This window comes from Austrofundulus limnaeus, unplaced genomic scaffold, assembly GCF_001266775.1.
Source record: "Austrofundulus limnaeus strain Quisiro unplaced genomic scaffold, Austrofundulus_limnaeus-1.0 Scaffold464, whole genome shotgun sequence".
NCBI classification, from domain to species: Eukaryota; Metazoa; Chordata; class Actinopteri; order Cyprinodontiformes; family Rivulidae; genus Austrofundulus; species Austrofundulus limnaeus.
The window spans coordinates 218965-231846 of record NW_013952866.1 but is presented as its reverse complement, the minus strand read 5'-3'; the positions used below and the strand labels follow the sequence as shown (position 1 = coordinate 231846).

General features: G+C 38.7%; 2 protein-coding genes across 6 annotated transcripts in view; both read right to left on the bottom strand.

The window, feature by feature from the left end:
- The window catches only part of pabpn1 (poly(A) binding protein, nuclear 1), a 10966-nt gene extending 2582 nt beyond the window's left edge, over positions 1 to 8384 (bottom strand). Inside the window, exons 1-6 of one of the 2 annotated variants that reach the window (XM_014025267.1) lie at positions 7903 to 8384; positions 6186 to 6294; positions 4400 to 4467; positions 3945 to 4051; positions 3747 to 3834; positions 3517 to 3668 (exon numbers count right to left, since the gene is read on the bottom strand). In XM_014025267.1, coding sequence (XP_013880721.1) covers positions 3517 to 3668; positions 3747 to 3834; positions 3945 to 4051; positions 4400 to 4467; positions 6186 to 6294; positions 7903 to 8037 — 659 coding nt within the window. In that variant the 5' untranslated portion in view covers positions 8038 to 8384. Of the gene's footprint in view, positions 1 to 3516; positions 3669 to 3746; positions 3835 to 3944; positions 4052 to 4399; positions 4468 to 6185; positions 6295 to 7456; positions 7608 to 7902 lie in introns of those variants that run through there. The other variant, XM_014025268.1, reaches the window with a different exon arrangement.
- Positions 8385 to 8908: 524 nt separating this feature from the next.
- The window catches only part of zfhx2 (zinc finger homeobox 2), a 16178-nt gene continuing 12204 nt past the window's right edge, over positions 8909 to 12882 (bottom strand). For all 4 annotated transcript variants that reach the window (XM_014025258.1, XM_014025256.1, XM_014025259.1 and 1 more), the window contains exon 5: positions 8909 to 11601. In XM_014025258.1, coding sequence (XP_013880712.1) covers positions 11221 to 11601 — 381 coding nt within the window. In that variant the 3' untranslated portion in view covers positions 8909 to 11220. The remainder of the gene's footprint in view (positions 11602 to 12882) is intronic.

Below are 12882 nucleotides of genomic sequence, written 5' to 3'. Positions count from 1 at the left end.
CTAATCGATTATTAAATTAGTCGATTATTTTAATAATCGATTAGTCGTAGATTAATCGAGGCAGCCCTAGCTAGGGTTGGGCAAAATTGTATTATGTTTGTCAGAAAATTATTTTGGCCCAATGGAATTACTGTTATTAGTGACATTAGCCAATGCTGATGCAGAGCTAATGCTAAGCTAACACTAAACTTCTATTTTCAGACTAATATTAGCATATTGCTATCACCATTATTAGTGACTTGTAGAAGTAGATGTGGCGCTAATGCTAAGCTAACACTAAACGTCCATATTTTCAGATTAATTTTGGCATATTGCCATCTCCGTTATTAATGTCAATGTCAAATTTATTTGTATAGCACATTAAAACAACAAATGCTAACCAAAGTGCTTCACAGTTCAGTCAAGACATATCAAAAAACAAATAAATACAGAAACACAATACAATAAATGAAAAAGCTCTAACTGAACCGCCAACTTGGTCTTAATCAAAAGCCAAAGAAAATAAATGGGTCTTCAGCAAAGATTTAAAAGCCTCAACAGTCTCTGCTGACCGAATATTTGGAGCAGCTATTGCAAAAAGCCCGGTCACCTCTAGATTTATTACTGATGTGTAGAAGTAAATGTGGTGCTAATGCTAAGCTAACACTAAACCTCCATATTTTCAGATTCAGGCACAGTGCAGTTACTGTGATTAGTAACTTACACAAGTCAATGTGGAGTGGAACGCTTCCTTGAGTGAAAAGCATGCAAGTGCAACTGTCATCTAATAATTGTCATATTGTTACCAGATAAATGCTCAATTAACCGTGTTTTTTTTTTCTTTTTTTTTTGCAAATATTGCCCAATCCTACTGAGTGACGACACAAAATCACAAGAAAATACTTTGAATCATTTTAGGCTAAGCTTGGTGTGTTGGCATTGTGGTAAACCTCAGTCTTAAAATACGGTGACCGCATTAAACAAGTATATTAACCCTCTGGAGCCTCGTCACATGATGTATTTAAATCGCTCTAACCAGACAGATTTGTCTTCTGAGACTTTGTTTCAATTTGTGTCAAACGTTAAAAACTTCAAACTTAAAAGTCGTAACGGATCAATGTCCGGGTGTTCAGCATTTAGCTAAGGTTTCTGCTGAGATACATGTTAAGAACTCCCAGAAAAAAACAGCTCCTTAATTACAAAAGTTGTGTCCCAGTTGCTCACAAAGACCAGACTACTTTGAGAGAAATCCTGTTTTCCTACATTTTCCAACATGTTCAAAACTTGTGACATGAATGTAAGATGAGGAACKTCTGTCCTTTTAAAGTTACAGCTCATGTCAAACAAAACGTCTTAAAATAACTTCAATCCCAAAAAAGTCATGCAAACATTAAACTTTTAAAAACACAAATTACTGGCAGATTATTCAGACAGGAAGCGTTACAGCACAGGGATTTTTTAGCTAAAATGATAAATTCTAAAGTTTCATGAAAAGGTTTTGCATGAACCAAAGTTTGTTTATTTTGAGGTTGCAGGTTTTTAAGACAGCAGTAAAACAAGTTGATGCCAGTTTTCTCAGACTTGGACTGTCTTCAAACTGAGGTTCTTAGATTTTAATCGTTCACAAAGGTTAAAACTGTCTGAAAGACCTCATTTTGCAGTTTCAGAACATTTTGATTGAATTGTAACCTTTGGTTTTAAGTTTAAATACCATGAACTGAACATAAAACATTTTAAATATGAACTTTCTGAAATTAGGCAAATCAAAAAGCTCTGCTCTCATTTAACCTGAGAGCCTGAAAACCCAAGAAACCATGAAGCCTCCCCAAGTTCGCAAAAGATCAGAGCCAAGATTTTGATGTGAAGACAAGGCACCGGTGGGAAAAAATAATAAATCTCAGCCCAGTTCTGTTAGTGATAAATTCCAGACAGCTCCTCCAGTTCAAGCAGAAAAATGCTGAGAATACATTTGAACTAATGCAACAAATTAAGTTTTGGAAACAGTCCACGGATTATAAACTGCTACAATCAGCCGGCGGGCCTCATTCTCTTTCATAATGTGAGCCGAGTCCCACAGAGGGGACTGGCAGGAGTTGGGTTTCTCGGTATGTGCGGGAGTGGACGTTTGACCTTGAGCTTCAGATGCTTTCTCACTTAAAAATGGAGATATGTAATGTTTAGTTTAGGTGAAAATTAGTGAATCAAAGGACAAATATTTAAAAGAAAAAGCTCTAAGAAAAAGGACTAAAATTAAATAGTGTGGCGACTGGTTTACTTTCATCATGTTTTCTTTGAGATTCTTTGCATGCAGGGAGTGAAAATTTCAAAACACTTCTGAATTTAAATAAAAATCACAAAAGCAACGTGTTAAATTGCACAATCTAAACTTTTTATTTTGAAAGTCCTTGTTAGTACAACAGAAACTGGGAAACAAAGTCTCAGACTACTGATTTATCTGCATGTGGAGTCATAAAAAAGCCAGTATCTTGATAAAAAATTTTTAAAAAGTTTCTACACACATGATACAAGATACAGCATATTGGTGCCAAAAAAAAAAAAAACCTCACAAGCACCCCTCGTGTTGTTAGGTTGCAGCGAACCGACCCAAACGAAGCTGACAGAGCAGTGCAGCGTGGATGAGCTCCTGGAGGCTGAGATTACCAAACGTACATCCTGTTTGTGCACGTTTAGGGTTTTTTTTATTCTTTACATATTTTAATTTATGAAGCAGCAGACACCAGTAACAGATAAATACTTTATAAAAACTGAAGGAACGAATTTGGTAAATGATGAGACTTGAAATGCTCTTTATTAGCTTTAAATATTTGTAACTATTTGTAGGCTTAAAAATACTTTAAAGAGCTTGAAGAAACTAAAGAGTTGGTGACAGTTATAATACTAACAGCTAAWTAAATCTGGTTTGTCTCTAAATGAAATAGTTTGTTCATTTAGCAAAGATTCAGAACTAAAATGAATAAATTGTATTTATGAACTTCAAACCCAGAACTTAACATTAACATTATGTTTACTGCCAACAACTTCAAAATAAAATAACTTTCTGCACAGGTTTCGTTTCTTGTTGCATTAAAAAAAATATATGAAATGATTATGTCCTGTTTGACTCACTAATACAGACGATCACGTCAGGTCCACCTCCAGATCCTGTTTTATTGTTTTTCTGTCAGAAGTGAACCTCACGTTACTCTAACAGCTGCAGAGTTTTACTTTTCATGAGGAGTTTTAATGAAAATATTTTATTCTTTGAGACAGGTGAACCAGACTACTCAGATTTTAGTTTTTGAACAAACCGTTCTGTTCCTGATGATGAAGAGGTTAAAACTCGAGCTCATCCGGTCAGGATTGCCGTTTCTTGTTTCACGCAGATAGAATTCATTAGTGCTACAAACCCACCGCCTCGGTCTAAAACAGTCCGGTAAATGTTTGGTTTGGGGACAGACAATGAAGTGGGATGCGGTGCATGCAGGTGACGTGTTCTCCCTCGGCCTCTGAGGTTAAGACGCCTGGAGGACAGCTCACCTGAAGGCCCGCCCTCTGCCTCTGGGTGGCGTGTAGCCGCTGTAGTAGCGCGCTCGYGAGGAGAAGCTTCCTCCCCGTGATCGGAACCGACCCCGTGGAAAMCCGCGGTCTGTGGTGCTGATGCCAGGTCTGTTTGTTCTCTTAGCTCCCACCTGAGGACAGGAGACGGGTCTGTGAAGGAAACTCTGCGACCACCTCCGTCATCTGAGCTCCATTCAAAGACGTCTCACCTTAATCTGTCTTCCCCTGAACAGAGACTCATCCAAAGCCATGGCCGTTCGAACCGACTCTTTGTCTGCAAACTCAATATAAGCAAACCTGCAGAGAAAGAAGAAAAATGTGTTTTACAGACAAAAAAAAATGTACAGGGTTTTTATAGTTTATTTTTAAACATTATTTATTAAATAAAAGTWTCAAGTGTTTGTTACCCTTTGGGATGCCCCGTGTATTTGTCGCACAAGATGGTGACTCTGTTTACTGAACCGCAGCCGTGAAAGTGAGCCTCCAGCTCCTCGGCCGTGGCGCCGTAGTCCACCTGATGAAAAAGAAAACTTTATTTATAAAACAACTTTCATAAAACAAAAATTTATTTCCTGATGAATTCACTGATMGTTTGAGTTTTAGTAAATTATTCAACTGTTCAGAACAGCCTGTCTTTTCTGTAATAAACCACCAGATTGAAAGAAAAACTGAAACAAACTGAACTTTGGATTCATTGATCAGTAAGTCAGGAAACCTAAAATAAAAGGATTTTACATCTTTTAAAAAATAAAAAATATTAACCAATAATAGTGTTTTCTCACTATATTATTTGTGTTTGCACTAAATAAGAGCAAACATTTCTAAACTAAATAAACCAGCTGTGTGATWAGGAGTTACTCACATTGCCGACATAAATAGATCTGCCATCTGCCTCCATCTTCTCCTCGATGGACATGATGACCGGACCGACTACAACAACACAACACACCAGGAACTTTATTTGATAAAATATTTACTTTAAAAAATACTTCATTTGATGTGCTCAGCTTTACTTTCTGAGACACCAAATGATTTTGGAGTAAATTTAGTATGGAGTTATAAAAACACGTTTCTCTACATTCAATAAAACATTTAAAAACAATCTGAACATTTTAAAATCCTCCATCTTAAGAAGACATAATTTCAGATTCACAGCACAGATGACTCAACGTTTGAGAATAAAAACATAAAGCACACAGAATAATGTTAACAGTGAACTCTAATGGATCTTCGAAGAAGGTTTGACGCTGAAGCTCTGAACATGTGACACAATGTTTGACTTTAAATACGAGGGAAGGTTGGGGCGCGGTGCRGGAGGACGGTGTCTGGTCCAGCTGCAGTAAAGTGAAGACGTATGAAAGCTGCTGYTCAGGACAGGAACATGACTTTAATCCCTGTAGTCTGTACTATATGTGCACCAGATATTCCATCATCTCTGGTGAATTTACTGTTGGCTGAAAGCCTCTACATCCTGGGTCTGGATTGTGACCCAGGTATGGTCCACACCTCTGACCCAGAGGCTCGGTTCTGTTCCTCTGTAGGACCTCAGAGCTCTGTTAGCCACGATGGGTGACGCTGGAGAAACCATCGCTCCTGTAATGATGGTCTTCACTCTAAATGACTTTGTGGCACGCTAGGGAAAGTAACGAGTGTCTAAAATAAAATAAGTTGAAACAGTAATTTGATCTCATTTTAGCTTAGTTATATCACATCTTGTTCTGCTCTGTCCTCCGTAATTTAACAATATGTGACCCATCACATTGAAATGAGGATTAAGTCAAATTTGGTCAAAATGACCTCATTACATTTTCAGATACATTTTGATTCGTGGCTCACATTCTGATATAAGTAAATTCATATATATATATATATATATATGGCTTAATTTGTCTTGTTGGTTATAATAATAATCCATAAATATTTGGTCTGAATCCTAGTTTTATGTCATTTTAATGAGGTATTTTTGATGTCCTTATAAAGAGGAAACCTCAAACTATATTTGAATATTCAGATTTTCCAGCTGAAAACAAACAAAACTTTGCTAGCTCGCATGGAATATCTCAATTTTAATGCATTTTTCCTCAAAATCAGTTTTTTTGTTGCTACTGCTCAAAATAAGTGCTCAAAATTTTGTTTTATGATTATATTTCATCGAGTTCATTCAAATGATACACTGATAAAGCATTTATTCATTATGTTTTGACAAAACGCATTTTTTGCAAACGTTTTAAACAAAACCATTTCACACTTTTAGACTTRATCCTTGTTTCGATGTGATGGATCACATCTATAAAAACGTGATTTGTTCTTTGGTTTTCCATTAAAAAACAAACTAACTAATAACCTGATGTTTTTTTAGTTTTAAAACTAAATTAGAAAACCATTACAAAAATAAAGAGTGCTACTTTTTCATTTTAATGGTTAAAGCAAAGTCAGGTTTTACATTTTTTAATACTATTAGTTATTTTCTAGTGGAACCAGAAAGACTTATGTTTTCACTTCTCACCATAGATATGTTTCTTTGTAATAGTTCCAGGTTTTAAAAGGAAACCTGACTAATTGTAACATTAAATGTTATATATAATAAACATTTACTGTAAAACAGAGACTAACTTGGTTATAAATGCAAGTTAAGCCATGATGCAGACCTGGTGGGGGGCTGAGATTCATCTGTTTCTCCACCTCGTTCTGTAGCTCCTTTAACTTTTCTGCCTCTTCCTCCATTTCTCGGACCCGGGCTTTAATTGCCTCCAGCTCCTGCAAAAACATACATTTATATATTTCAGTAAAATCTGTTCATCAGCTGTGTTGGACAACAAGCAATTCATATATTTAGTTTTTTATTTAAAACTGTGCAAATGAATGAGATAATAAACAGACTATATACACGTCTTTTTTATGAATTAACAGTTTGCTAGCCCTTTCAAATTATTAGCTTTCAAGCTGTGAGGTTGATTAATTTGAAAATGACACAAGTGTAATTGTTTTAGATTAAAATGAGACCAGATTAGCCTGTTTGGACTGCRTAGAGAAGCCAGCCAAACGTTTCCAGCAGGTTTTATAAAGGAGAGCTGAGGTGTGACGGATTATTTTTTTAAATGTATTGAACAGTGGCCCGGCTGTGCACTGAATCCGAGCTTCACTGGTGCACTGCAGCACAGTAGGAGCCAGTCAGACTGGGAGTTATGGCCCATGCTGAAAGGGTTTGTTGTGTCAAATTGGACCAATTTAAAAATCGGAGGTTCTCGTCGCAGGAAGGGGGATAAAATGGGTTATAGGCCACGCATGAAAACACATTTATATATGTCCAGAGGTGCTAATAAACAGGACTGCTGTGTCAAGGTGAGACGTGACATTCAAAGCAGGATTGTCCTTATTTTTGTCGCAGATTCAGACCAAGGTCCTCCGCTCCCCTCCCCGTCTCCTCCTCAATCCAGCAAAAAACCGTGAAGGATGCAAACCCAGCCCTTTAAATACCGCAACCCCCCCCCCTTTTTTTTCATCCCTGCGTTACAAGCTTCCACCACCTAAAAACCCGCAAACCACACCTGTGCACTCGGTTTAAACATCACCTGGGAGCAAAAAAGGAAAGAGAAAAACTGCAAAGCATAAATTAAACCGCATAACGAACAAAAAGGTGGTCAGGTACATGGATGCGTTAGCCACTCCACACCCACCTGTAATAATAATAATAAGATTACATCATCCCAAACTAAATATGCTTTTATGTATAATAGCAATTAGCTCTGCAACGCTGCAGTTTTTTTTTTTAATCTGGCGCTACGTTTCCCGCTGGTCATCTTTAGCTGCAGCACTTGATGCTAACTGTTAGCCCCGCAGCCGCTTTGCTAGCTCATCATGAGCTCGCGCGAGCCAGATGAATGAAAGAGAACAAAAGATCGTTGTTGCATGTTTTTACCGTTAGCAGCTCGCCTTCTTTAACGGAGTAGGCTTCCACGACGACGGCGGCGGCTAATGGCGGCGGCCCGTCCAGAGCTCGCCCTAACTGTCTCCCGCATCTCCGTCTCGCATTTTTTTTTCTTCTTCTCCTTTCAACGAGGATCTCCCCCCTCCCCACCCCCACACCACCCCGCTCGTACAGCTCTCTGGCGCAGAGAAACTGGCGTCGCTGTTGCGCCAAGATGGCGGCCGAAACCGCGCGTGTCGCCACCCAAATCTGCTGCACTGCGTGCGCCACAATGGCGTCTATTACCGAAGCGGCGGTAGCAGAAACGCATGTGACCCACGATTTAATGGAGTTTAAAAAAAGCACACCGTTTGTCTGATTTAGCTTACAATAGTTACAGTTGGAACCAAGATTTAACAGCAACGGTAGGTTCCCTGTAATAATACCCCATCACTTACCGGGTCTTCAATTGCGGCCTCTCCCTCTTCTAACCCCGGYTCTTCGTCTCCAACACCCGGGTCTTCTAAATCGGGATGTCCGTGGTCCGAATCTAGTAGRGATTCATCCGCCAGTCCGTTACCGAACTCCGCCATCGCTCTGATCCAATAGTACCGACGAACCTCGTGGCTAAACCGACGTCGCAGGCCCCTACTCACTCACACACAAGGGGGGCGGCGAAAAAAAAACGGCGGAAAACGCCGCTCACTCTGTAAAGTTAAAATGGAGTATAAAATGCTAGCTTCAGATTTAGCCTCAACTCAAACAGAACAAAACGATGGATACGTGTTGTTTCACTCACAACTTTTAAAAAAATACCCTAGTAAACGATTCACAAACCGAGTTTATTTACTTAAACGTGTATATTATAAAAAAAAAGACGATGAATGTACGCGAGATCCKCGGCGTTGCTTCAGTTCAGAAATGGAAGCCAGGGGGCGGAGTCAAGTAGCACTGCGGGCGTAAAACTCTCAAACCCATTGGTCGTCGCGCGATTTACGACCGCCCTCTTTGGCTTTTGCGGCGTTCCTATTGGGCAAGCGAGAAGAATGTTCCGGTTCGTGAATTGCAACGTGTGCATTTGTTGGATGACGTTCCCGTCAATCATCTCACAGTCTGACCCACGTAAACTGACAGAGAATACAATGGCATTAAAGCTGCCTCTACCAGTATGACCTTAACTCTAAGGTCACGTTAACACGTCTTTTATTCAAAATATAATATTACAAAAGGTGAAACATTATATAATGAGTTATTTTAATTTATAAGCCCTAAAACTGAAAGACTTTAAAACAATGTCTTAAAAAGATATATTTTTTTAGATACTGTTTTAGAATTTTTATTTTTAAAAAGCCCACAGACCATTTCAAGTTAAGATTCAAACAGTTTTTTACAAAAGTAAAATATTTCCTTCCAAACTTTACAACATTGTCATGACCCCAGATTTACTAACCAGTCAGTCAGAACTTATTTGTTGTTCAACTGGTTTTTATTTCTTTTTCTGTATATCAAAGAAAGCATTAATGGAGACCAAACACAAAGGCGGGTACAAGTGAGGAGAGGAAGTTGGGGGGAAAAATAAAAAAAAATCAAACAAAACAAAAAGCTTAATCATAAATCTAACAATTCGTAACAACACTGCCACTATTATTGTTCAATATTCAGAGGAATACCATGCTCTTTTCAGAGCACAGAGGTGGCATTTTAAACCAATAATATTAATCAAAAAACAGTGATGAGTATTAATAAATCGTATAAGTAGTTGTACAGTTATAATAGTGATAATCAAAGTGACAATGAAACAAACAGGAATAAAAAGCAGATCTCCATAAAAACATGTCTAGTTTGGACAGTGCAACACCGTGTCTGTGTGTGTGTGTGTGTTTGTGTGTGTGTGTAGTAATCCCAGACATGAGCGCATTAGTCCTCGCTTTACACAAAAGCTGCACTTCCCATCTCAACAAAAGACCCGAATCCAAAGCAAAACTCGGGGCGACGGCAGCGTCTGTAGCTCGTGCAAAGAAAAAGTCGGGGACTAGTGCGAGGGTCAAAGTCGTGGGACGTCATTTACAGTTTGCATTATCGCCTCTCCTGCTCTCTGTCGACCTAAAGATTGCTTTTTGGTATTTTTTTTTTAATGACAGAAAGCAAAGGGAGGATTACTTTGGAATATCAGTTATTCTTTTTATATAATTCTTTACAAAAGTTTATGTTTTTAGATTTGCATTTTATTAAAACTATTAATAGTATTATTAATATACAACTTAAACCGAAGGAAAACATCTTTAGTTTGTTATGTGTCCTTCAACACAGCACCATCTTATTAGCTCTCTTTTTTTATTTTTCCCTAAAATTTACTTCCAAGATTCGAGTAGTCTCTAGTGGAGTCACTGGTAACTTTCTCCCTCGTCGTGATTTTTTTTAGGATCTCGTTTCACAGCACGTGCACGACCGGAATCGCTTCGACGAAAAATTAAAAATGAGGGGGAACGAAAAGTCATTTTAGAATCTGCTTTCAACCCAAATAAAACCCGTTAAGCCAGACGGGTGTGGTTCAAATATAAACACTCGCGTAAATAAAACAATTGGTTTGACCTTCAGTGCTAAAATGGATTTAATTTACAAATGTGTCGAGGAGTTCCTTCCTCTTAAGGCCGTCTTATTTTATGACAAACCGACGGGACGGGGGAGCTGGAAAATAATTCATCCGAAGAGCCACATTCCTGAACGAGACGTACATTTGAGGAGAAATTTAAAGTAAAATCAAAATAGTTTAGAGTCCTTGGCCGAAGAGAATGCTGGCGATTTTTACAGGCAGGATTTTTTTTAAGTTATAAAGACATTCAGAGAAAATACCCCGTAAATGTATGCAATCTAGGAAAAAAAAAAAAAGCTCTTCGTTTACACACCCAGGTCAGAAAAATTTGTATAGTTGCTCACGCCTAAAGCACTCAGATTTAATTAATGTCATTCATATTAAGGCATCCAACATGCATGAGCGCATCTTTTCATAAAAAGACACCTGCATAAGAATGCTTAAAAACATCTTAAACAATGTAAAATGTCAAAGTGCGGTATGCCAAAAATTCTACTTTACTAAAACCCTTTTAGCGCAAGATTTTTTTTCTTTTTGGATTGTCATGAAACCAAGTAAATGTGGACAATTCATCAGCCCTAATCTCTCTATAGTACCTCTTTTATATCCCAAAATGAAAAGACACTCTTCAGATCACACACTTCTGCAGCAAACCCAACACAGAAGTATTAAAAAAACAAAATCTAACAGCTAATACAGGCTCTTCCTCTCCCTATATTCAGTCCAGTTATTATAATTCAAGCAATGTTTGCCCTAGAAATGAAAAGTAGGCGTGAGGAAAAACAATTCCACAGGGAAAACGGGTTATTTATGAGTAATTCATGGTAATATCCCAAAAACAAAACAAAAAAATAAAATGTTTCCAGGTAAAAACTGCCCCCCGAAACAGGAAACGCTTGCATCAGTCTTCAGCTCAAACACAGCAAGTTGTACAAATGAAAGGAAGTCCGGTTCTTACGGGTCAGGGTCAGGACTGGAAACGTTTGGATAAAATCTTTCAAAGAGTCCGCTCGTCTTCTGCATTCCAGGTGAAATCTCTAGATTAACAGGTGTGGAGCCAGGTGAGGGCGGAGCCAAAGATTATTACCTTTTAGAGGGTTAGTGCTCAAATGTGTTCGTTAAAATCGGAGGAGCCCAAACGGGTTCGACAAGCGTCAGTGTGCGGACCGGTCCTGACCCGGGTCTAGCTGTTGCTGGTGGCCGTGGAGGGAGGCGGCTCGACGACGACGTCCCCCTCCGCGGCAGCGGGGAGCGGCGCCTGCGAGACGCTCTTGTTGGTGAGGGAAATGGGCTGGCCAAAGTTAGTGGTTCTCAGGGTGGCCAGGTGGCGGGGGGAGAAGACGTGGGCCCTGGCTGCGGCCCGCGACTCGAACGACACGTTGCAGGCGTCGCAGTGGCCCGTCAGGGTCTCCTTCTGCGCCGGCTGGCCCGGCGCCGCCGAGGCCGGGGGCTCGGCGATGGTCAGCTGAACGGGCTTGGGCAGGATGGGCCGGTTGGCTTTCAGMGCGCTGTACTGCAGGTAGCTTCCTGAGCTGGTGTCCACCTTCCCCCCCAACAGAGGAGACTGCAGGGAGGAGACACACAAAGATAAACCACATTCAGAGTTTTCACTCACTGTTCATGTAATAACTCAAAAACATCACAGAAAAACAGAGAAAAAACAGGATATAAAATATCTACGCAGCACTGACGCAAACTAAACTCAACGTTTCTGCCTCCTACAGACTCCAACTTCACAACAAAATACATTTAATGTTTAAAAATGTGYATTTTGCATCACGTGTCCCCTTTAAATGTTAAACTGTCGACGCCAGTTAAATACGAGCTAAAATTTACTTAAAGAAAATAAAAGTGGGAAGCAGCAAAACAAAAGTAAATGTGTAAAAAAGCATTGGCTGAAGAATAATTGTAGATGAAAGGAGAAAAAAGGTTTACTGAGCAACGAAAAGCTGAACAGAACTCAGAWATTACAAAAAGATAGAAAACAAACATGTAAATTGGGGGAATCACACCTAAAACTTTTAATCATCAGTATAAGAGCTGTAGGTATCAGACAAATAGTTTAACTGTAGAAATAATCAAAATTTTGGTTAAAAATAAGATTTTAAAGTTTAAAATCTCAGTACAGAACCTAAACTGATCTGAACAAACTGAATGAAGATTTTAAATGTGTTAAAAATACAAACCTCGTAGTTAAAAGAGACTAAAGTATTCACCTCACTGCTACACGGTGTCAAAAAATATTATTCTAATACAAACGTGTCAAACTCAAGACCCGCGGGCAAAATCTGGCCCTCGTTAACACTTTATCCAGACCCAAAAGATAACACTTTAAATATGAAACAATTTTATGGTTTCTCTTTTTGTCACGTTCTGCTCATGGCAGCTGGACAACTTKCAAATCAAGAAAATTAAGTTTGAATTTTTCATTTYGAGTAGAAAGCGCAACTTTAGCCTCTTCAGTACCGAGGGGTGTCCTTTAGGTTTGTGCTTGAAATAACGTGAATTTATTAACTTAACTTAAATAAATAATGTTGGGATCAAAATAAAGCTCAGATCAGAATCACAGCTGCTGTTTCAGAGACAGTGAGGATGGAGCAGAAATATTTTTTTCTTGCATTAAACAGTGTATAACCTTTTTAAAGTATCAGGCTAAAAACTCTTGGAAACCATAAATCCACACGTGGACACTGCCTGTGCAAAGATTCATGCTGCTAGAATATATTAAAGCAAAATTAAAAAAGAAATAAATCAGTTTTATAATTCTACATGGGTTGGACCATGTTGGTTCCATCAATAAATGTTAAGAAATCAGGTTTTTAATTAAAAAAAAACGTTTTTTTTT